This window comes from Mytilus edulis, unplaced genomic scaffold (assembly GCF_963676685.1).
Source record: "Mytilus edulis unplaced genomic scaffold, xbMytEdul2.2 SCAFFOLD_741, whole genome shotgun sequence".
Taxonomy (NCBI): Eukaryota; Metazoa; Mollusca; class Bivalvia; order Mytilida; family Mytilidae; genus Mytilus; species Mytilus edulis.
The window spans coordinates 102-25,378 of record NW_027268518.1 but is presented as its reverse complement, the minus strand read 5'-3'; the positions used below and the strand labels follow the sequence as shown (position 1 = coordinate 25,378).

General features: G+C 31.7%; 1 protein-coding gene across 1 annotated transcript in view; it reads right to left on the bottom strand.

Annotated features, from left to right (window-relative positions):
* The window catches only part of LOC139507621 (endothelin-converting enzyme homolog), a 28,634-nt gene extending 3,863 nt beyond the window's left edge, over nucleotides 1-24,771 (bottom strand). Inside the window, exons 1-16 of the mRNA XM_071295827.1 lie at nucleotides 24,613-24,771; nucleotides 18,000-18,232; nucleotides 16,290-16,322; nucleotides 13,023-13,184; nucleotides 11,003-11,086; nucleotides 9,262-9,467; nucleotides 8,343-8,522; nucleotides 7,876-7,962; nucleotides 7,186-7,325; nucleotides 6,116-6,209; nucleotides 5,678-5,806; nucleotides 4,525-4,623; nucleotides 3,913-3,990; nucleotides 1,804-1,907; nucleotides 1,197-1,255; nucleotides 348-399 (exon numbers count right to left, since the gene is read on the bottom strand). Coding sequence (XP_071151928.1) covers nucleotides 348-399; nucleotides 1,197-1,255; nucleotides 1,804-1,907; nucleotides 3,913-3,990; nucleotides 4,525-4,623; nucleotides 5,678-5,806; nucleotides 6,116-6,209; nucleotides 7,186-7,325; nucleotides 7,876-7,962; nucleotides 8,343-8,522; nucleotides 9,262-9,467; nucleotides 11,003-11,086; nucleotides 13,023-13,184; nucleotides 16,290-16,322; nucleotides 18,000-18,232; nucleotides 24,613-24,701 — 1,829 coding nt within the window. The 5' untranslated portion in view covers nucleotides 24,702-24,771. The remainder of the gene's footprint in view (nucleotides 1-347; nucleotides 400-1,196; nucleotides 1,256-1,803; nucleotides 1,908-3,912; nucleotides 3,991-4,524; nucleotides 4,624-5,677; nucleotides 5,807-6,115; nucleotides 6,210-7,185; nucleotides 7,326-7,875; nucleotides 7,963-8,342; nucleotides 8,523-9,261; nucleotides 9,468-11,002; nucleotides 11,087-13,022; nucleotides 13,185-16,289; nucleotides 16,323-17,999; nucleotides 18,233-24,612) is intronic.
* Nucleotides 24,772-25,277: the final 506 nt, after the last annotated feature.

Below are 25,277 nucleotides of genomic sequence, written 5' to 3'. Positions count from 1 at the left end.
AGAATATTGTATACGTTAAAGATACAAGACAAGTTGCCGTCTTAGCAGTTTTCCTCTTTTTTGTATTTGAGAGTAAATCGATCATTCCACATACAACCGTCCTCTTAACAGCATTTGAGAGCTATAATTTATTTCACAAAGGACCATTTGCAACTTATCCCACTCGTCCATTCTCTATTCTATATAACGCTAATCAACACTTACTTAACTTTTATCTGATTCCTAACAAATAAATTCGTTCATCTGTTATGAAGGGATATTTGTTATGCATTTACACAACTGTACTGATATCAGCAAATTTGAATTTTAAATTATGTTATTTCTGATTAAACATGATAAATACTTACTCTGGATAGTTTCTGTGATAAAATGGCGGCTGAAGAATACCAGCTGGAAACACTGTAAAATAGTGTAGTCCATGTAATTTTTTTTGAATGAATATTATACTATTGTTTCAGAAAAAACGGAGAAGGTTAGGTACTATTAAAACGTTTAATCCCGCTGCAAATGTTTGCACCTGTCCTAAGTCAGGAATCTGATGTACAGTGGTTGTCGTTCGTTTATGTAATTTATACGTGTTTCTCGTTTTTGTTTTTTTATATAGATTAGACGGTTGATTTTCCCGTTTGAATTGTTTTACACCAGTAATTTTGGGGCTCTTTATAGCTTGTTTTTCGTTGTGATCCAAGGCTCTGTGTTGAAGGCCATACATTTACCTATAACGGTTTAATTGGTATAATTGTTATGCACAAATGTTATGTGGATGGAGAGTCGTCTCACTGGCACTCATACCACATCTTCCTATATCCAATTAAACTTTTACGTTGAAAGATATTTTGTATGTCGGCGTTTGTTGTTGTATTAGTTCTTTTTTTTCTGTAATTATGTTGTTATCTGTAATAGTTGGCGTGTTTCCCTCAGTTTTAGTTCATAATCCGGATTTGTTTTCACTTTATCGATTTCAGATTATTGAACAGTGGTATATTTTCGTTGCTTTTATTTGTCATTATTTCAAAAGTTACATTATTGTAATGTAAATTTAAAAACTTCGGAAGTATTTGTTATTTCCACTCAAGTTGACACCTGGCTGATTTAGGATAGAAAAGTTCCCATACCAGTCGTCTGTGCAATTGATTTTAAAGTATTAAAACCTAGAGTTTGTTTTGTTAAGTAATTGTTCTAGTAGAAAATCTTACTGATCTGATTCGTTTGTGGATCATAGAAAGCATTAACAGTTGCTGGTGGAGTGCTCCATCTGTAAAATAGATTGACAAAATCATGAATCAAATCTGTGTCTTAAAAATAAGCTTAAAATAAAGAGTGATCAATGACGTATGATCATAATAAAAAACTACCTTTTTAATTACATGTTCTAAATGGTTTTATGTAGCACCTGGTATGTTAAGAACCGATTTTTTTAATTTTATTTTATCCTAAAAAACACATAAAAAACAATTACACTCTAGCTTTGGTTATGTCTTGTAACATTTGGTAAGTGCACGCCATACGTGATTCGATATCAATGTCATCTTATACGTTTTATAGCAATTAAAAGTATATGAAATGTTAGCGATCATTAACAAAAAGGCGGCAAAATGAACTTTGTTACTCCAGCTTTTGTGAAATATCATGTATCACCAACATACATTTTTCAATAATTAACACATGACTTTTCGTTTCTTTAAGATAACGTCTTTATAATGCCATGTAGGAACGTTGCAATCACTATGTAGGATAACTTTTAAATTTTCTTCGATACTTTCTACAGTCCTTAAATGATATGGTTCTTTTATGATGTCTCACTTGTTTTTGTCAACTGGTTCCCTGAGGTCCTTTATGTTTTTGGTTACACCATTGGTCCATATACTGAGAGTGTTCTTGTAAAAGTCATCGCTAGTAACATGAATCTGAATAAACAAATGAAAATGTCGCACACTGAAGATGTGTTTCATTCTATTGTAAATAAGCAACAATAGTTTAATAAATATGTTAAAAACTCGCTCATCTATTTTGAATCCTAAATGACAAAACCTGCCCGGATTGCATAAACTATAGACGAATCGAGATCAAGATAGGATGGCATGCTAATCTCGAATTTACAAGTTTTTTTTTATTTCTATCGTTGCATCTCAGGCTTAATGAATAGTTTTAAGTGAAATGAGCCATGTGCTTTTTTGTATTTGCTCAGAACGTCTTCTTTTCCTTTTACTAAATAATCTATATCACAAGCCTTCAGTTGAAACATATTCCAAACACAATATTTTCAAATGATTACAATATGTCTAGATTTCAAATGGATCAAAAAGAACACATCAAGAGAATGGACAACAACCATCATATTCTGATTTGGTACATGCATTTTATTATGCAGAAAATGGCGGATTAAACCTGGTATTGTATTGTAAAATTTATAAATTACAGATGATTTCTTCAGATTGCTTTATTTTTCTTATTTCAGGATATGTATGTATAAATATTCATTATTAAATAAATACATCATATAAGTTATAGCTTAGTATCAACACTTTATCAGTTCTACACATTAAATCTGTACATGGAAGACAGGTGATATCAATAGTCTTAGGCCGTTTTCACACCAAACGCCATGTACAGTAAACTTGTTTACAATTAGTTTAATGTACTGGACATTGGTTAAAAATTACATTTGTTCACATCTATACACCTTGTTTAATTACCTGTACATAAGATGTGTTCACACTTGTAAACTCTATGTCATTTAAATGTTCATTACGTAGAACCGAAGTTTTCGGACAACTTTTCTAGCAGTAAGGGAACGACCATTTGACTTCAAATCGTGGGGAGGGGGGAGGTATCGATGGAAATATTCCGAATCCCAATTGGATAAAAAAAAAAGGTCCTACAGATGATACAAAAATATTTTAAATCAAGAGTTTACCCATACATTACAGTGTTAAATGTTGAAAAAAATATTGATTACCAGCATCGAAAAAAACGGAATACAACGTTTATATATATGTTTTTATTCTCATAAAGCCAATGCATTACATCGGTACAGAGATTGAAGGAGAAGAAGGAATGATATATTAGGGATCACTATATTCCTATCTTTTCTGTTTGTTTCAAATGGTATTTCTTCTCCAAGGAGTATTTGGCAAAGGGAGGGGTAATGGTTTTTATTTTAGTTTTAAGGGTAATTTAACGGATCCGAAATACATGTACTAGACAAACACTACATTTACCTCAACCTTTTTAAGTAATGCATTTATGAGTGAATCGTTGTTTGAGTAAAGACCAGTGGCAAACATGTCTGTGCAAGTCAAGTCGATTTGGAAAGACCTTAATTTTCAAGTGAATTATGTGTTCGCCAATGATGCTGCTTTGAGTCGTGATAAGGTCTTAATAAAGTTACGTTAAGTTTAAAAAAAACAAATAAATATATCAAGTTTAGACAAATATTTCTGTAAAGAGCTTTATTGATAATTGTTATAAATATCAATTTTATTCAAAAAGTGTTTCTTCCTTAAATATACACGGTGAAACTAATGTTTTAAATGCCTAGTTTTGTGTACACTTAACCTACACAAGGCCTACATTGACTATTGACTGCATGTAGACAAAACATGTTTTACACTACATGTAAACATTGAATTTTATCAATGGGAACGTAATTTTGTTTAGTTTACGTGTGAGTTACACTTACACAACACCGAGTTTAGGTCAATGTGAACACGGCCTTACTTGAATAAACAAAGCTCAGTTTTATACATTGTAGCAGATCATAATTTGCAAACGCGTAAATTTTAACATTGGACCTATCATTAAAGCTGTATTAACTTCAAGTGTTTAATTGTCACTGAAGCTGTGTTAACATCAGGTGTTAAATGGATTAAAAGAGGTCACATTTTCAAACATGATCTAATAGTTACATACCATTTCGTATTCCTTGTTTACTTTAGATTCCAAATCCACTTCATCTGGGTATCCAATTCTTGGCTTAATATAATCAGCCTTTTAACAGAATGCGTAAAATAATATACATAGCCACATCAATGAGCATTAATAAATCTGTTAATTGTCAGATACTTACTATTCTAACAACTCTTTGAGGTATGAACCAGATAACATGAACAATCATGGTCATGAATTTATTGCATGTAATATGGCGCATTTTCCATTATACGGATGATGTTGTGATTAACAGATTTATACAATAAAAGTATATAACTATAAATTGAATGCTTAATTTTTTTGTAGAATTTTCGAAAAAATAAGGCTTTTCTACCTCAGGATTAGATTACTTTAGCTTTATTTGGTAAAACTTATAGCAATGTATGGTCCGCAGTGCTCTTCAACTTTGTAATTTATTTGGCTTTTTGAAAAAAAATTCATTAGAGCGCCACTGGTGAGTCTTTTATCAAGCAATGCGTGTCTGATGCAAATACAAAATTTGAATCCAGGCATCTATGATGAGTTTAGTGAATGTGCAGAGTTACATGTATGATATACAATAGTAAAAAACTACAAGAAGAGGTAGAAACCTACTTTTTCTTTAGCTACATCCTTGGTTGTCGTATCCATCCAGTCATTGCTCTGTATAAGTTCTTTCATGGCTACACGAAGTTGTTTTATCATGTTTTCAACCTGAAACAGAAAACGAATGGTGGTTGAACGCACTAATTAAGGTAACAGTAGTATACCAGTGTTCCAAAGTTACAAACTAAAACCGAGGGAAACACATCAACTATTAGAGGAAAACAAAGTAACAACAGGAAAAACTGAAGTGCAACATGAAACCGTCAAGTACATAGAAACGAACTAAGGCATACCCTCTCCACTCATCATTATCAGTATATGGTTTAAGTACTAGTGATTAAATGGATTATTCCTTGATGCACACTATTATGGAGTGTTGTTTGGTTGGGTAAAATTTCATCAATATCCGTTCAGCCGCTTAGAAGTTATGGCTTTAGTAAAACAAATTGACAAACATACAGAGTGGAGGGAATATGATTATTATATTTCTTTTACAATTTGGGCTGGGATTATATGAGAAAATTAGCTTACAAACAAATGTACAAATGTATGTCAATGATGCCCGTTAATCGTCTCTGCAAAATACACAACAATCGGTACTCTAAGTGAATGTTTTATTTCCATATCATTGTAACGAAGAGGAGAAAACGCCATTTAACAAGGGGAGGTGGGTTATAAATGAGCTACATTTGTCGCAGCTGAAAAGGCAGTATGGCTTGAACACAAAGTTCGCTTTTCCTAAAATATCATTAGGTCATAGGAACACAAGAAAAGTACAAATGAGCTGTACTGTCATTGTCATAAGTTTCCTGCAGCTGACAACAAATGACATTTTTCGTACTTTTTCATTAACATAACTAGTATGGCTATTTGAGTATGCATGAAGTCAAAGCGGCAATCAAATTGGGAAAATCTTTTTCTGTTTGAAAATCTTTTTGATTCATTACTTTTATTAAAACTCGTAGTTTTCCACAAAATGCAATTTGAACAAATTATAATAATTTGAAAAATCGTTTGACTTATTGATATTAAGTTGAATAAGCAAACGCACATGTTCATTCTGGTTTTTTTTCTCTGAAGTCCAATGAATTACATGAAATTATTTCTTTTTGTAAGTATACACATATATACTTGATATACTTGTTAAAATAATGCTACTTACATCAACTTTCGCTTCAGCACCAAAATATTTATCAATGAAAAGATTCCCAACAGCTAATCCAAAATTAGAGTTTGCTGCACCAGCACATGTTTTCCATCGTGGTGCAACCTGTGCTGTTCCTACTAGTGCCTACAATTAAAGGGATTTAATTAATAGCCGATTTCAATTTGTAATTTCAAAGACACAAAATCAAAAAAGTTTTTTTTAGATGCTAGTATTTGAAACTAAAATGTAAAATAACAAAATAAAGAACTCAATGGAAAATTCAAAACAGAAAGTTCTTTATCAAATGGCAAAATCAATTATTTTACAAAGAGATCAATTAACTAAATAGAATTGCATTTTACATTAATGGTAGCAAAGTAGCATAATCAAATAGAATTGAGAATGGAAGCATTGTTTTGGACTAAAAAAGCATCATGTTTAACTCTTACTTACTTTGCGGTATTTTGTCTGAATATCACGGACACGTTCTGGCAGGGCATTAGGTAGTCGTGCGACATATCGCCATACAATATAGTTAGCAACAGTTCTAGTTAAGATTAAAACAAGATACATATTACTATCATGGCATGGTCGTGTACTTAAAGTAAAACAAATAAACTGAACTCCAAGGTAAATTCAAAAAGGAGAAGTCTATAAATAAAGGCAACAGTAGTATACTGCTGCTCGAAATTCGTAAATCAATGAGAAAAAAAACAAATCCTGGTGACAAACTACAACTGAGGGAAACACATCAAATATAAAAGCTATCAACCAACTGAACGTGTGTAACACACTTGCCATATACCTGAGTTTGTACAAGAGGGTTTGGATGGGGTTAAATGATTATAGAATAATGCCCTTAAAAACTTAATATTAGAGAATAATGGGCAAAAAAAATGAAGATAAGAGAAAAAAGGGGTTAATTTTTTGAAGATTAGAGAAAAAAGGGTTGGTTTTTTTTTAAGATAAGAGAAAAAAGGGGTGAAAATTAAATGTTTACCGAATAACAGACCCCTCCACCCCACCCCCCCCCCCCCCCCCTCCCCCGCCATCCAGACCCTCGTACAGGCATTTTCCGAAGGGAATGCTAGATTTAACCTGCTTTTATAGTTTACTTAACATACTACTTGTATGTGAATACCAATTAAACACAATACTCGGAATATAAAAGAGTTACAAAAGACGATTCCCATGACATTCAAATATAGCAAGTCAAGAGAACAGAAAAGACATCAACATTTTTTACTTTGAAAAAATATCACATTAAATATCAATGGAATAAAAAACAACATTAATATAGAAGGACAAAATAAATATCTATACATAAAATCAATTATGAAATATGTATTGAGCGAAATACACAACAAATTAACATAGTTCTCTTGTGTCTTTGATTTATCCGTTACCATTTTGTTAAAATTCTCAAATGAGATTACCAGTATTATATCTCTCTTTTCATTGCAGTAGCGATTAAAAAGTAATACAATTATTTTTCAAGTAATTAAAGATCAATCCATATTTACCTTTTTGGTGTGTCTGTTAATATATCCGACAAGAGGCTTAAATATTCTGGGTTTCTGCTGATAATGTTTTCTCCTGAACCTAATGTTATTTCTAAACCATTTATCTTTAACAGATTTGTGAAATATTTATTCCAGTTAATCTGTAAAAAAAAGTTCACATAAACAACTGTTAAAAAACTAGGCAAAACTATCTTAGGTGCACTGAAAACTACAATCAAAATTAGTAGCAATTAGTAGTAAATTTGTAGTAAATTTGGAAACGGGAAATGCGTCACAGATTTACAAGTGTAAATTTAAAGATGCGTTCACACGGTACGATTTGCCATTCCACTTTGATTTGATTTTAACCTTACATCTGCTTTCGGCTAAAATGGCACCATGTTAACACTGAAATTGATCGTCGTTTGGTTAATCGAATGGAAAATCGTATCGTGTGAACAGGACGATGTACAATGGTTCCAATTCGGATTAAAATGAACTGAAATTTGCAACCTCTGTTCAAAACTGAACTTTGACAAAAAGTGTATTTATATTTTCTTAGTTCACAATTGTCATACAAGTTTTGTTCTGCGTTTCAAATGCTCCTTTAGAAATCGAATTGTATAGGAAATAATCGGCGCCTGCATGTACAGAAAAACATTAATGCCTTATTAATAAAACACACTTTAAATTTGTTTCGCAACAACATACCGCTGGGGAAGAAGTCGCTATATTTTGAATAGTCCGCAAGTTGTACATTTTATCTTCATCCCTTCGTTCTGCTGATGGTAATGATATCTGAAGAAAAATAATTAGGAGCATAATTCATGGCAATTTCTTTAGTAAAAATTACACAAAGGCAGTGAATTACGAAAGACATCATAAATTGTAAATGTTTTATATTTATAATGAATCTTTCTGGCTTGATACTTTGTTTTCACTTCAATTCTTGAGTTTTATAAAAAAAAAATCTTCTCAGGTTTTGCATTTTTTTTAAAAACAAAAGAATGATAAAAAATAGTTTTAAAAGTTTCTGAAAATATTGCATTCTGAAATTCTGGTTTGCATTCTCTATCGAATATGGTTTGTATTTATCGTTTTCATAACGTTTTCTGTTTATTGGTTTTCTGCAACTACGAGAACATTTTTTTTATTAAAAAAATAAATTTGAATCTTACATTTGCAAGTTTAATTTCAAAGTCGACCATATCTTTCATGTCATTTTTGGCCGTCGCTTCGTTAGCACCAAAGATAACAGCCATTTCTGTAGCAAATTGTTCATATGCCAATAAAGTTTTATCGTTTCTTCCTTTAAGATAATATTCTCTGTTAGGCATCCCGAACCCTGGTTGGTCAACCTATAAAACAAACAGTAATAATTAATTGTAAGACTCAATTAAAAATAAAGAGAAATAAAGAGAAATAAAGAGAAATATACGAAGTCTAGGGGGAACATCAAACTATGTTTTTAATTTGTAATCAAATTATGGACAAAGTTGAAACTGAAATATTTTATGTTTGAGCGTTCAAAACAATCGCTTACGACGCACGAAATGTATTAAAGGTGATCTTCATTAACTTAAGTTTTCGAAGATGATTGAGACTTATAAATCGATTCAAATTCAACCGCGAATTGAAATACGTATATTTTTTCTTACTAATTATGCTTTACTTGTTTCTTTTTTTTTCAAAAATTAATCTAACAAAAATTAGCTAGCTTACATGTGCAATAAAACAATTAATATCGAATAACATACAGACACACACAAAACTAAAGGTTGATAAGAATAGACTGGTAGTGAATCTTGCAGTTTGCATTTTGGAGAGTAACTATTCAATTTATTAACATTTTTGTTGATAAGTAATATGTGTTCGCTTGGTATATTGTGTAGTTATATTTCATTTACTAAAGACTATGTTGATCTTTAATGTTTCTGACTTCCATACGTTGCTGTCTCTTTGCCATGGCACATAATCTCTATATCCGTTATTCATATGACGTTTTATGTAAAGTATGTGAAAACCTGGCTATGTTAAACATATTTACAAGAAGCTTTTGACTGCATGATCTATATTAAAAAGGAATATACTACTCACATATAGAATACGAGCATCAGGATTTTTAGAATCGGTGTAAGCATATGAATCAAATATGGGTGGACTGTTTGTGTACTTTCTTGTTGTGAGTAAAACATCCTCCAAATTAAATGAAGATTCAGACCAGCTTGATGATACGACAGGCCATCCTCCTAATTGATTTACTGTCACCATTGGTTCTGTTAAATTCATATCTTCGATGGCAGCTAAATACGATGTTTATAAAAGATATACATTTTATGATAAGAACTCGGGATACATTTCTAACTGGAAAAGGACATAGTTAATTGAGAATAAGACTCGGAGATCCATGTATTCATTATATGGACTTTTCGATTAAAACAGCCAGTAGTATGTATATCTTTTAATTGTATGGTTAGGTTTACTGCTTATTTTTATTCTTGGTTATTTTACTGCACTTCCATCCTTCCGATCCCTCGGTGGTATAAATGAAGGTTATATTATTTTCCGATGTTTAAATCTCGTAAATCGATTTAGAGGTAACAATAAAAACTTGAAGGAATTGCAATAACTCAAACACGAGCGGTTTCGCTTTCGCCGATATACAATCGTCGCCTGCTATGTCTGGAACAACCACCATGTCTCAATCAGTAAATTTAAAAACCAGACTATTATTATACTCATATCTGCGAATCTATATACATATTTTTAGAGGAAAAATTAAGGTTTGAAACCAGAGAACGATTTCCGAACCCTTCAAAATGTCGTGCAGAATACAAAACGTTTGGGTTTTTTTTCTTCTTCTGAAGTTGAAGTCGAACTTCTTAATGATGCAGTTCCTGCATAAAAAGCTGCAATTGCACAAAAATCTAATATATACTCCGATCCTTATTGGCCCATGCGTGTACAAACTGTGGTTTACACGTGATTGATATATGTACAAATGCATACTGAACTGTTTCATTTGCAGTATTAAAAAAACTTCTTTGCTCATGCGATTAAATTTCAGTGTCATTTGAGGAGTCATCATTATATAACTAAAACTGTACAATCCAGTTGACTAAAACACTCAATTAAAGCTGTTTTAAATGATTTGACACACATGCTAATTTTTCATGATGTGTATGACAATCATGTTTATGCTCAATAATTACAATTTGACTATTTAACCCTTGCTTGGACGGACACTATATTTCAAATTACAGAGAAAGAAAAATTAGAAGTAAAGTAAAAAGTCACGAACACAATGCAAGACAAAGGTAAAAGTAAACGGATGCCCCATCCGCATTACCATTTTCTAAGTTCAGTGGACCGTGAAAATGGGATAAAATCTCTAATTTGGCATTAGAATTAGAAAGATCATATCATAGGAAATATGTTTACTAAATTCCAAGTTGATTGGACTTTATCTTCATCAAAAACTACCTCGACCCAAAAGTTTACCCTGAAGCGGGACAGACCGACGAACGGACGCACAGATGGACGATAAAAAAAACTTATAACAAATTGTTTTGTGCATTTTTTAGTTCAGCTCATAAATATTGGCTGAACAAAAGTTTTAGCTCATAAATCCCATTTGAGAAAACGAACAGACGGACGCACAGACCAGAGCAGAAAACACAATGCCCATAAATGGGGCATAAAAATGAGTGGGAACGAAAACAACAAATAATTTAGAAGCTTTACAAACGGTCGTGGTGATCAAGGTGTCGGTCGATTTTCTTGTCAAATTTGTAAAATTAAATGAATACATTCTAATGTATGTACACATTGAACTCACTCAGGTTTATACAAGACTGGTAATACTGTTTAGCTTTAGTTATTGCTTCCCATTCTCCAGCAGCGATAGGTTGTTCCAACACAGCTGAAATAAGAAAAGAGATATTTAAGTATAAATAAAGGCAACAGTAGTATACCGCTGTTCAAACTCATAAATCCATGGACAAAAAACAAAATCGGGGTAACAAACTAAAACTGATGGAAACGCATAAATATAAGAGGAGAACAACGACACAACACTACAATGTAACTAACACACACAGAAACGGACCAAGAATCAGACAAAATCCCACGAGAATAAAAAATATAACATCAAAACCAAATACATGAATTTGGGATAGACAAGTACCGTGACACGTCTTATCGCAATGTCAATTTACACTCAAAATAAGAGAAAACAAACGACGCAACGTTAAATTGTAACACACACAGAAACGAACTATAATATAACAACGGCCATATTCCTGACTTGGTATAGGACATTTTTAAAGGAAAAAATGGTGGGGTTGAACCTGATTTTGTGGCATGCCAAACCTCGCACTTAAATGGCAATGTTAAATATAACATAGAAATGACAACATAATATTACAGGACTACAATACAAATAAATAGGAAAACATATTAGACAAAGAAACACATGAATAATGAATAACAAAAAGCATCAGGTTTACAATTTAATACGCCAAAAACGCGCCTCGTCCACACAAGACTCACCAGTGACGCCCGGATATAAAAGATCGAAAGCGAAAAAAAGTACAAAGTTGTACAGCACTGAAGATCAAAAGTTGAAAAAGGTTGTGTCAAATACGGCTAAGTATGCTTGGGATAAGAACATCCTAATTATTTAGAACAATTAATGCTATTGCAAACAGTAAATTTTATCAAATGATTATAACAGATATACATAATGAAACTGAAGTATTAACTCATTACATAAAACAAACACAAATACATAATGAATGACCAACACAGAAAAGACACACCCGACTCATTCCAGGCCTCAACCCAGTAAATTATGAAAATGACGTCACATACGATGGTGAAAAGGCATTAAAAATTACGTCACATACGATGGTGAAAAGGCATTATGAAATTTCTGAAACAGCAGAAAAATTACGTCACATATGAAAACTATATCTCAAAAGTAAGATAGAATTAGGATTGATTAAAGATTAAAATAGAACTATATGTGCAGTTTGTTATGAATCCAACTTCAAACGTAAATTATCGTACAGATTATGTTGACCAAAATTAAATCTAATAAATGACGGCGGTGATTAATTTTTGTTTCCATAACACATAAATATAATAGAAAAGACGTCAACACATTTGATAAAATCCGATGAGAATTACAAATATAACATTAAACATTTAAACTAAATACATGAGTTTGGGATAGACAAGTACCGTAACACGTCTTATAGTAATGCGAATTCACACTCAGCAAAACAGTCACAATCGGGAATAAGTCACGTTTGGTAATTAAAAGATTAGACGACATAATGACAAACCACAATCTACCATGTGGTAAAAATGTCCTTAACTAGTTTGGTTAAACACACATCGTATGGATCCACCAATTCGTGATGGTGTCCATAAAATTTACGGAGCTAACAGCTATATTAACTTATTCCAATATCGATTTAAATCTGGTAAAAACATATTTATTTTATCGATTGTTTGCAAAATCATTCATGGATTATTGAGTTCGGAAAATACCGATCGATGAACACCGAATCTTAAATTTACATTTGAATACTAAAACAGAAAAAGATATGAGAGTTAATCCAGTTACATTGTATTTGTTAGTTCTGTTCAAGCGTGATGATTTACTTCTATCTTTGAACTGATGTGCCGTCTTAGATATAACTATTTTTTTATTGGTCAATAAAGCAATATATTGCAGATGACGTGATGGTTGTCTCACAATAAAAAATGTCGAAATTATTATTAAACAATTGTAATATGATAAAAGTATTTTATTTCTGATGAAAAGTATGAAAAGGTTTGGGATACATTACCTTTTAGTTTTATATCAACATCGTCCCTGAGTGTGTAAAATGTTCCCAGAACTGCCTTGTCTTCTGGAATAACGTGAGATCTCGTCCATCCCCCGCATGCGTATTCAAAGAAATCTGTACAAGGATCGATTGTCATGTCCATGGATTTCATCATATTAGAAGCTAAAGTAGAAAACAATTAATTGTGATATTTAATAATCAATATAGTAAGGATCATGGCAGTATATATAGTTGTTTACTTTGTTTGGGGTTGACTTGTTTTATCCGTCGTCTTACATCTTGTCCGAATCCATCTAAACAACAGCTGTTGACCGAAAATCCTATATATAACTGTTTTGTTATACCATCATTCTCAAACTACTCAATATATGGTATTAGTATTGCAATCTTTATTTCATCAATAAAGTATAAAGAATGTGGGGAGAATAATTAGTTATCAAAGGTACCAGGCTTATAATTCAGGAGCACATGAGATCACTCCTAGTTTCTGTGGGGTTCGTGTTGCTTATTCTTTAGAGTTTTCTATGTTGTGTCATGTGAACTATTGTTTGTCTGTTTGTCTTTTTCATTTTTAGCTATGGAGTTGTCAGTTTATTTTCGATTTATGAGTTTGACTGTCCCTTTGGTATCTTTCGTCCCTCTTTTTTGATACGTTAGACGCGCGTTTCGTCTAAATTGGAAAGCCAAAACAGGTTTAAAGTTGAAGAGCATTGAGGACCCAAAATTACAAAACGTTGTGCAAAATCCGGCTAAAGTTATATATGCTTGGGATAAGAAAATCCAATAGTATTTCGAATAATTCATACTTTTGCAAACAGTTAATTTATAAAAATTACCATATAATTGACATTTATGTCGACACCGAAGTGCTGACTACTGGGCTGGTGATACCTGAGGTGACGAAACGTCCACCAGCAGTTGCATCGTTCAGTGGTGTAAATAATTATCAAAGGTACCAAGCTTATGATTTGATACGCCAGACGCGCGTTTCGTCTACAGTAGACTCATCAGTGACGCTCAGGTTGAAACAGTTTGAAAGTCAAACCAGCATGACGTCGAAGAGCATTGAGGACCCCAAATTCCAAAAGGTTGTGCTAAATACGACTAAAGTAATTTATGTCTGGAATACAAAAATCCTTAGTACTTCGAATAACTCAGATCTTAAGCAGTCAAAATTTAAAAGTCTGTTATGAAGGTCATTGATATCAAGGTCTATTCGCTTGAGAGTAATCTGAATACCGTCAAAACAGTCAAAATATCGAGTTATAAGCAAAATGTTAAAAAATAGGTAAAATTTTAGTAAGTTATAACAAAACATACATCGTCCATGCAGCGAGTAGCGTTACAGGTGGCAATGTGATATATAAGGCGAACAATCTTGGATTTTGAAGAGAACAAGACATGTGATAATCCTACTTATATGGACCTTTATATGAGTGAATAAAGTGTATGTAAGGTGTGTTTCAATTTACCAAAAACAATAACCGAAAAACCGAAAGAGGTTAAAACTATATAGCCTTCTTCAAATATATTTACATAAAATGCCAAGTTCTAAATCGTCCCCAGTCATTAAAAGTTGTGAATATATATAAAGACCACTTGAAGAGAAAGAGAATATGTAGACATGAGCAGTCAGCAATAATGAGAAATCTGACAGATTCTTTTTTCGTTGAGTTCCTGGGTTATTTTCTATGTTTTCAGTTCACATATTTTCGTAAAAATGTTTGTCCAGTTTTAATGTCGTATATATGTTACAGTGAATTTGTATAATCAGGGAATATGTAGAATACCCGATTTTTCAGGGAACATGTAGAATCTCTAAAATCATTAGTAATTATATATAATCCCTGAAAATGACCAGTGATTTTACATAATCACTGAACATTTTAATAATTATTTTACAAATTCCCTAATATAATTTCAGGGATTATGAATAATTCAAGGATCCATTGTTTGATGAAAAAAAGATATATAGACAAACTATCATTTTTGACTTTCCTATTCCTTGCCAGACGAAATAATGTTGCTTTTTAACACAGAGGATGAACTTAAAGATATAAAAAACACAGGGTTTCGAGATAAAGTTGACGACTTCAAAATTAATAATATTAAGATTCCCTTTATAGCGATAAGAGGGGCATAAAGGGAGGGTATCTGCACAGAAGAACGTGAAATAAAATTGCAATTTCAAAATAAAGGAACAATTAAAAATGTCCTACACGTTGATCTTTTTAACGATTTCACGTAACACGGTGAATAAAGAACTTTTTTCGCGAATGCATGTGAAATAAAAATGGCAAAACACGTTGCACGAAAATAACCTTTTACCACCATGTTTGTTTATCAAACGCCACCGTCAAATGGATATTAATGTTATATGTGTAAATCCACAGACAATGTTATTTGAGGTACATGAAAAACAAATGGAGAAGAAGATTATGGAACATTTGTAATATTCTCATAGCAATTCCATAGGATAGTAAAGAGGTAAAGGGAATTCCAAAAAACAGAATGGTTACCGTAATTGTTCACAAAAAGTCTAAAAAGGATATCACCTGGCCAAAAAAACATGGTATTTTGCTCGAACCAAATCGAGGGTGCTAATTCCCTTTTTGAGGGGTATCTACCGGTATTTTTACTGAACACTTTATTTCTCTTAGGCGGGTCATAAAATCGGATTCGATACATGAAGGAAAATGTTTTCTAAAATGTTGATAATGTGGTAAAAACAGATGTGAAGCATATTATTTTAATTTATTGTGTTTAACATTTTGATATATTGTGCCTAACATTAAAACAAATAGGGTTATAATTTTGATATTTTTGTGCTTAACTTTTTACAATTTATGTTTATACAGTTTAATGCTGTTTAATATGATTTTATAACATAAATTATTTGACTTTTATTCATGTTCTTTATAAATAAAACTATTTCTTCGTCTCAGTTATTATATATAATCCCTGACGTTTTTTCTAGTAATTATACATAATCCCTGAAAATTTTAGTAATTATATATAATCCCTAAACTGGCCAGTGATTCTACATAATCCCTGAAAATTTCAGAGATTCTACATAATCACTGATTATACAAATTCACTGTAAGATATATACCCTCTGGGTTCGACACTGGCGCCTCATAAATTGTAAAAACTTTGAGAGAAACGTATCATGAATACAAAAGAACTTGATAAAGTGTATTTAAATGATTATTATTATCTCTACAGTTATTATCACGAAATGTCAACTACTTATAAATAATAGCTTACCTGCTTTCACACAGTCTGGTGTCGTACAAAATTCTGAAATAAAACAAACATTGTGATCAAAATCATAACGAATAAATTTCATGCATTTTTCACGAAAATACATAAAACAAAAACGAATATTTTAATGATACGGCTATAGCATCTTGAAGTCGAAAATAAGGCACTAGTAGTATTGTAATACGGTAACAAAAGATAACATCTGCAAGTGTTTATTAGATATTATTAAAAAGCCGTCAGAAAGCATACACAAACAATACAATGTCTGTATCTTTTGAAACAAATGTTATATTCCTGCTTGAACAAATGTTCTTCCTGTCGGAACAAATTATCTTTTCCTGCTGGAACAAATCTTAAATTCCTATTGAAACAACTTATCTATTCCTGTTGGGACAAATTTTCTATTCCTATTGGTATAAATTATCTATACCTGCTTGAAAAACTTTTGTATACCGTTTATTCCATTAGGGACAAACATTGCTATATTTATTACAGAGGAAATAATATTCCAGAATATTTCTTCAGTTATGAAGGAACTTGTATTACATATATAGCACCTATCCTGTATAGTTGTTAAATGTGTGTCCGTATTTAGCTTTAAACTTCTTGCATTAAAATTCAAATATTTTTTGGGAGACAGCACTACATATACTATATGATAATAAGGGATCAACACGAACACAGGCTTAATGACACCAATCGTATACAAATGCGTGTGATTCAACAGAGAAATTATTCGTATCAACTAAAAATAGAAAGATCGGGAAAATATCTCTATAAAGAAATGCTATTTCTTGCATCACGATTGATTTAAGAATTATGTACCCTTGTGTTGATTCAATGCTTAACATATGGAAATTTTAAAGAAAATCCACAGCCTTTCCCATTGTACTCTCATATTTGGCAAATGCTTGATAGATATAGGATTATTGCATGCAGTGCTAGCAATGATTTCCTTATTACAAGTTCATGAATTTAGATATTGGTTCAAACAAATATAAATATGGATCAATTAAAGTATAACTTCTACGGTGCGCTTGACTTTAGTGACTCAGAACGACTTTTTTGGAATTTTAAGGTTGTTTATGACTTTTTGTAAACAATAAACACTAGCACATCATAGAAAAACAAGTACGTAATCTATGTTTAAATTTTTAAAACAAAAAAACATATATTAAAGTGTTTGGATTTTCTACAAAAAAAACCTTGGTTTTATTTGTCACAAAATACCCTTTTTCTTTTAAATGCAATGAAACAATTTATAATAATTCTTTGCACAATGTTTCCCCTTGGTATATGTATAAAATGGCCCATTTCTATTATTCATTATCTTTGCTGTTTTGATACTATTGCAGTTTAAAAATATCGTAATTCATAGTCCACAGAAGGGATCATAAACCTTATTGATATCAATCGTATACAAATGCGTGTGATTCAACAGTGAAATAATTTGAATAAAACTCAAAAAGAGGATCGGGTAAATATCTGAATAAAGTATCTTTATATCTTGCGCAAATTAATTTAACAGAAATAAATGTATGTTGTATTTCAAGATGACTGGTTATGTTAGTACTGTTTGATGTAATAATATATTTGCGTATCAATACATACGTTTCGAATCCCAAACATGTAGACTTTGTACAGTTATAAATATAATTGAAAATACAGTTGAAGCCATATTATGTGTTATGTAAAATTCAAATTATGACATACCGTTTGAACTTCCTGTATTGCCTGTATCCGGGCAATTACCACTTCCGTCACCGGTTTGAGACCCAGAACCAGGTTCTGGAGTAGCTCTAGGTGTTTCATTTTTTTCGTCAATCTTTTTTGTCACAACAATCGCTAGAGTAACAGCTAAAGCAATTATGGCAATGAGGCAAACGAAGAGAGAGCATAATATAGCACGTGTGGCGCTCTTTCCTGCTTTTCCATTACTTTTACCACTGAAAATAAATCAACATTGTGTATGTCAGTGAAGAAGACTTAATAACATAACACAGATAGTCGGTATGTAGGGCAACATATATCATATTGTAAAATAAGAATGCTTTTTGATAATGAACATAACACTTTGAAATTCTATTTCCTCAATTAACAGAGACATACGTAAATATGAAGTTATACTATGTGACATTCCCAAATTCAAATTGAGTGTACTTGTTGTGAGGATCACGAATGAAGTCAATTTAGTTTGTTTCAACCGAATGGTATGACACAATTCTAATTACTACGTATCACAGACCAAATTAGAATTGTGTGGCGTCACCTTTGCCGTTCTAGAGTTATGCCCCTTTACAAATTGAAAAATTGCTGAGTTTGGGTTTGCCGCAACCAAATGTTATGAAACCCATAAATTGCATGCACAAAACTTATAACTACAAATCGAGTTTGAATATGAATGGCGTCACTTTAACGTGTTTTAGTTATGTATAAATATAACGTTATGCAAGCGGGGACCTCAGCTGTGTCCCATGAACACATTCTCATTTTTTTCCCCATGGTTTTGGCTGGTATTCATTGAAAAATGATTTCATTGCCTCTTGTGTTAAATAAGATAAAACCGGATCATAAATAATGATACAAACTTTCAGTTGTTGTGTGTTTGTTTTTTCTACATTGGAAAGGGATAAGGGGAGAGTTGAGATATCACAAAATATGTGTAACCCCGCTGCAGTGTTGCGCCTGTCCCAAGTCCGACGCCTTTGGTCTTTATAAGTCTTGTATTATTTTAATTTTAGTTCATTAATATGTTTTGGGGTTTATTATTGTCTCCATTATCACTGAACTAGTACACATTTTTGTTTATGGGTCAGATAAAGCGCGCCTTCGGGTGCGGGGTTTTCTCGCTGTGTTAAAAAAAAACTGGTAGCCTTTCGTTGCGTTTTGGTCTTTAGTCGGGTTGATTTCTCTTTGGAACATTCCAATTTCCATTCTCAATTATATTTTCTTTTGAACCTATTTTAATGGCGGAATAAGCCAAGATGTTCATAGAAAAGGAGAACCAATGGAATGTTACGCTTCACAGCTATAATGAATAGCATTTTAAAAGACGGAAATACAAATTAAAAATTATATGCTTTGCTCTAGCTAATAATACGTAAGATCGACATTTGTAGTGTTTATCTAAAGGACTTTTAAAAGTATGGCAAGAGCTATCTTTGCTAATCATATAAAACGCAGTTGAAGCTTGTACAAAATGTATATTTTTCTATTTATATATAACGTGTATTACGATTTGCACTTCTAAACAGACTAGAGCCTAAAAAAAGTACTTCCCATTGCACTGAAATTTTTCAAAAAGAACGAAACTATCTAAAAAAAATGAAAATTTGAGGAAAAAGTTTACCATGAGTGATAACGAACTCCATTTCCATTTTGCATTGTGACTGCGTACTTCCAAGTTTGTCCGAATAAAAACAATCCGATTTTTCTCTCGAAAGTAAACAATTAATTAGCCTCTTCCTCATGTTGAAATAGACTCTTTGGTGACATGTATATATCTGTATACAGATATCATTGTTTATACACTTTCTTTAATCTTTGATAAACAAAACGTCAAAAATTCCAAGGAAAATTCAGTCTCTTAATTTCATTTAAAATTTCATTCACGTTTTATCATTTCGAAATTGTATCTTACTTGGATTAATGACAAATTTGTGATTTCTATTTTTCCAATTGTATTGTTCAGTTTCGGATTAATGATGTTTTTTCTTCAATTACAAAAGCAAAGGTGTAGAAATCATAACGTTTCATTAGATTTTGCTTTTATGACTTTATATTTCATATATGTATATACATTTTGATACAATAACATAACAAATTAAACGAAAATAAATCTTTATTCGATAAAGATTGAATTGGAGTTCAAAGTGCTTGAATTTTCTGTATCAAAAGATTTAAACTTTTATGTTTGCTTCTCCTTGCACTTAATACCTTCCGTCAATATAATCCAACTTCTTATTCAGATGACGCAATAAACTCGGGATACGGTTATGGAAATATGAATGCGGACATACTGACATCAGTCTGAATCCATTGAAGTGTAGTCACGTGCATAATTCAAATTAGTATGAAGTTCAAGCTTTAGTCTACTGCATAATTTAGATTTGGATGAAGTGCAAACTTAATTCGTCTTTTCAGAAATTTCATTTGTTCATACCACAAAGTGAAAATAACGACATCCCATTGTTAGCCTATCCCAGCTTTGAAAAAAATACCCAGAATGCTATATATATATATATTTTGAAACGGAGAATTCCCACCACCGGAAAATCTAAGCGGTAACTTAAAAAAGCAAATTATAGGAGGAGATAGTTGCACTTAAATAGAGTCACTTATAACCCAAATTGTTTTGAATAAAATAAAGTGTTTTTTTATACAAGATTACGAAAACATTAAGGTTGAATGTCATACGGACCAAACTAGCAATACTGGCCATAGCTTCGAATCATTAGGGGTGCTTGTAGTCGTTAATTAGATCCTTTTGTCAGTATTATAATAAAAAGAAAAGAAAAGACATAAGAAAAAAACTTAAAATAGAACTTATCTATCGATTTTTTATAGTATATATGTTACACATTGAACAACCTAAAATTCAGGTTTATTGAGCTTAGTTTAGAATTTTATCGCTCAAACATCTTGATATTGAATTTCGCATTTTTTGGTGATGTCATGAAAAAGGGGAAGAACGGAATTGTGGTCGCCACAGTTGGTAAATAATTATAGTCAGGTTCGTCTGTGATTCATCTTTTCCATAACGACCAACATAACTTTGGTGATTTCACATTGAAGCATCAACTTCAACTTTTCTATGAGGAACCCTTAAATACCGATAGCTTCATCGAAGCAGCAATACTCTATCAAGAAAATATTGATAGGAAACGAAATAATTGGAAAATATTGTATCATCTGGTAGATATATACTGCATATGAAGAATATACTGGTGAGACTGTGTTTCATAGAAATGAAAAGTTCACATTGTGGAAAGAGGGACGAAAGATACCAGAGGCACTTTGAACTCCAATTCAATCTTTATCGTGAAAACTGTAGGTCTTGTCGTCTGTTATATCAATATCATGAAGTTTTTTTCCCAACTTATTTTTTGTCACTTAATTTGTTCTGTCCAATTTATACAATATGTTGAAAAATTGCGTGATGCATGCATGCTTTAATTTTATTGTATTGTTATATGTTATATGGAGAAGACTACTTGTGCAGTCCAATTTGTGTTTATGCAAATAGAATATATGTAAACTAAACTGAACATGTTTCAACTAGAGTATCATCGAGTGCTTTTTTTATAAACTTTTTACTGCAGGTTCTTGTTTATCATACGCAGTGTCTTTACACTAATCAATAAAATGCAGGGTTTTAATGTCCAGTTTAAATTCCGTCAAATTTGAAGTGCGTGTATCAAGTCATGGAATGGCCGTGCAGGTGGTCGTTTTGTTTATGTATTAAATGAATTTTGCACTCTAAAGAATTCGTTGATTGCAGACATTTAGTTTTCTCTTCAATTTTTTTGCAACTTTTATACACATGGTACCTGATTTCGATTGGTAGATTAAGATTCCACCAACTTTATCTAGATTCTACGCTCTCAACTCTTTTTTTTTTATTTCGAGCATTTGAATAACAATCGTTGCATAAAAAATCGTAAATTACAATCAGATCAGAGAAAAACCCTAAATTATATGATACCGTAATACTAGAACAAATAATACAAATTATCTCCGCTTTCCTTCATCTTCATCTTAAGATTTTGAATTAAGAAGTCGGATGACGAGTTTTGTTAATTGCCCTTTTAAACTGAATCATTTTCAATTTCCATTGACCGTTTTCTTCCTATATCATAGTACATCAGAGAATTAGGTCGATTAAAAGTATATACTTCTTTCTTATGATTAGAAATTTAAATTAATACTGATATTTCAAACTTTTATACATTCTACTTGATCGAGCTTGTAAAAAAAATATATCTCATTCTGCTTCTTCTAAGATACAAGTTATATATTTGTTGGATAAAATAAATATATATAACATTTGTAAAAGACTGGATTGTTCAGTATCCACGCAACTAAAAGGTGCAAGTTTGCTCGAGTAATACACATCTTATTCGATCTAAGCAACGACCAATCGAGCGACGTGAACATAAGGTGTGTAGATAACGAATCAGACATACTAATTGGTCAATTATAATGGAAGTAAAGCGATATGGAAAATATTATTTAAGTACACACAATCCCTTTTGCACTTAAAAAAAATTGACATTTAAAGAAATAGCGCTTGAATTAAAACCAATTTAATCATTTCAGACTGATACATATATGGGGTCATTTTCAAAAAAAGTCGAATTTTCAGTAAACCCATGCTATTTGTTTTTTTTCCATTTCTAATGGAAATTTCAGTTGTAATGGTTTAAATGAAAGCTTGTTGGATTTGTGATTCAGAACATTACTAATAAACACACGCATTTTACATCTATTTTGATAAGATTAAACTGCATTTAAGTCCGACTTTGGGGTATTTGTGTGCATACAGTGTCAGAAAAACACATTTCAAATGATTTTATTCCGATTTTCTGATCGCCTTGATATCTGCAATTGGGACTTTTTAAGAACATTAATCATTTCTCTAACGAAAAATCGTAGCTTCTTCATCATTGTATGTAACATATTATCTACAAACTAAATTGAATCAGCGTACGGGAGCCTGTTACCGCTACTTAAATCAGCCGTTAAATTATTCTCCCTATGAATATTGAATCAGTCAGTGTTGATTTCAAAGTGCAAAGTAAAATCTTAACATTTAAAACTCCTCGTTTCTTGAACGACAGCTATGAAGAGAAAAGAAATTTCAAGATATTTAGTGAAAAAAATAGAGTGTCATTTTTTTCATGTCTATGCTGTTACCAACCATTTTGATTAATTACACCAACAGTATGCTTGTAAAAAGTGCAATAACGTGTTGGAAATCAAATTCACAATAGAAAACCATAATCACTTCACCAAAGGGAGTAGTTATTTCACAACAGCAATCAAAAACGAAGAAATTTGTCTATCCTGTTATGTAATATCCTGTTACTATGATTGATATGGTTACAGTAACAGGATAGACAAATGTAGACAAAAACGTCGTTAATTTTTTTATCTTAACATAAAGGTGCAAAACGAATGAAATTTTTCGTTGTTTGAACTCATCTTGGGGTTATAACGTCTTTAAAATCTTCTCAATTAAGCATTTGCAGGTGCAATACTGATATCGGTAACAGGATAGACAAAAAGGTAACAGGATAGACTTTTATATAGTGATATATCAGAAAAGTACGTTCCTGTTACCAATGAAATAAAGAGAAAAGTAAACTAACTTATGAGGGATTTACTTGATGTTGGGTTTATGTGAAAGGGTGAAAAAATGCCAAACAATATAATGTGCTATCTTAGACTTGCATTACCGGTGGTAATTTTAACAACCTTTGAAAATTAATTTTCAGAGGTATTTTTCAGTACAACATGGAAAATTGGCAAATAATCTATTATATTACAGAATGAATATATATATAGAAGTTTATTCTCTTGAAAACCATCTAATTAGCTACGTAAAACAAGCTTAACATTTTATCTAAACCTTTTCTTAATAACCCAAAATTTCTTTTGAAAATGGTAACAGGATAGACAAAATATAGTACCACCGATCAAAAAATGTTTCAAGATATTCTTGTATGACATCATTAAGATTGCATCTTTTAATGTGTTGTTCTTAAAGTACTGTTTGTTTTGAGTTGCTTATGTAGAGGGTTGTTTGAATTAGTAACTTTTAATAAATTTTTTCAATTTCAAAATTCGACATTTTTTTTAAATGACCCATATGATGTACATGTAGCCATGTGTACTAAAAGTGGCGTTCACAACTTTGGTCTTTGAATTTTGAAATTGAAAAAATGCTATGTGATAATAATAATCCACAAGAGAACAAATGACTCAAAATTAAACAGCTATAGGTCTCCGTACGACCCTCAACAATGTGCAAATGAAAATACATTATTGCGAATCAGTTTACTTTTAAGATCTATGTCATCCACATAATTGAAACATAACATGACTCCACTCGTCTAAACTCGGACATCTCCGTAGCCTATAGTTATTAACTGCTATGACACAGTTTGTCTCTTTGTCATCATACCACATCTTATTGCTAAATTATCGTAATACATGAGCATAAGGTTTAACATTAATGAACGGCATGTGTTCAATGCTTGTAATTGCATCTCAAGTTAGCACCATGACAATATCTATTTTGTTGCAAGAAATACATAAAATATACCTGTAATCGTTTCTGTACACGTCATTTGAAGAGACAGAAAACGTCGAGGTGGTCAAATCTTGTTGGGAAAGATTTTCCTTTCCTGACATAGTTCGACTGCTGCCAAATAAATTCCCGCCAAAAATCTGTTATTATTATCTGTAAAATAGATTCAATTGTTTATGCAAGTTTTAATATCATAGAATATACAGCAATTAATTGAGTAATAACAACATCTAGCTGCATTATTTAACTTTTTATGGACGTGAAATGGCAACTCATGCAAATGTGGCTCTTGCAGATCTTAACGCTTTTAATTTTATTTATGTTTTTCCATGCAACTTTTAGAACTAGTTTTGTTTTATATATTTCGTCTGGTTTTCATGTGCTTATATTCTAGTGCATTGCTTGTGTGTGCTTGCATTTATATATGAACATTGCTTATGCAATATAGCTGCCTTACTTTGTATGTCTAACGTGTATGTTTTATATGTGTCTTAATATTAATATTGTACATGTTGTACGATTGTGTTTTTAATGTCGACAAAAAGCTCTGTGTACGAGCTTATGTTTGCAATGATTATGTAACCCGACTTAAAATAAATTTTCTATTCTATTCTATTCTATAACGTGAACTCTCTGGTAGTAACAACCGTTAAGGGTGTTGATTTCACATGATTATTGTG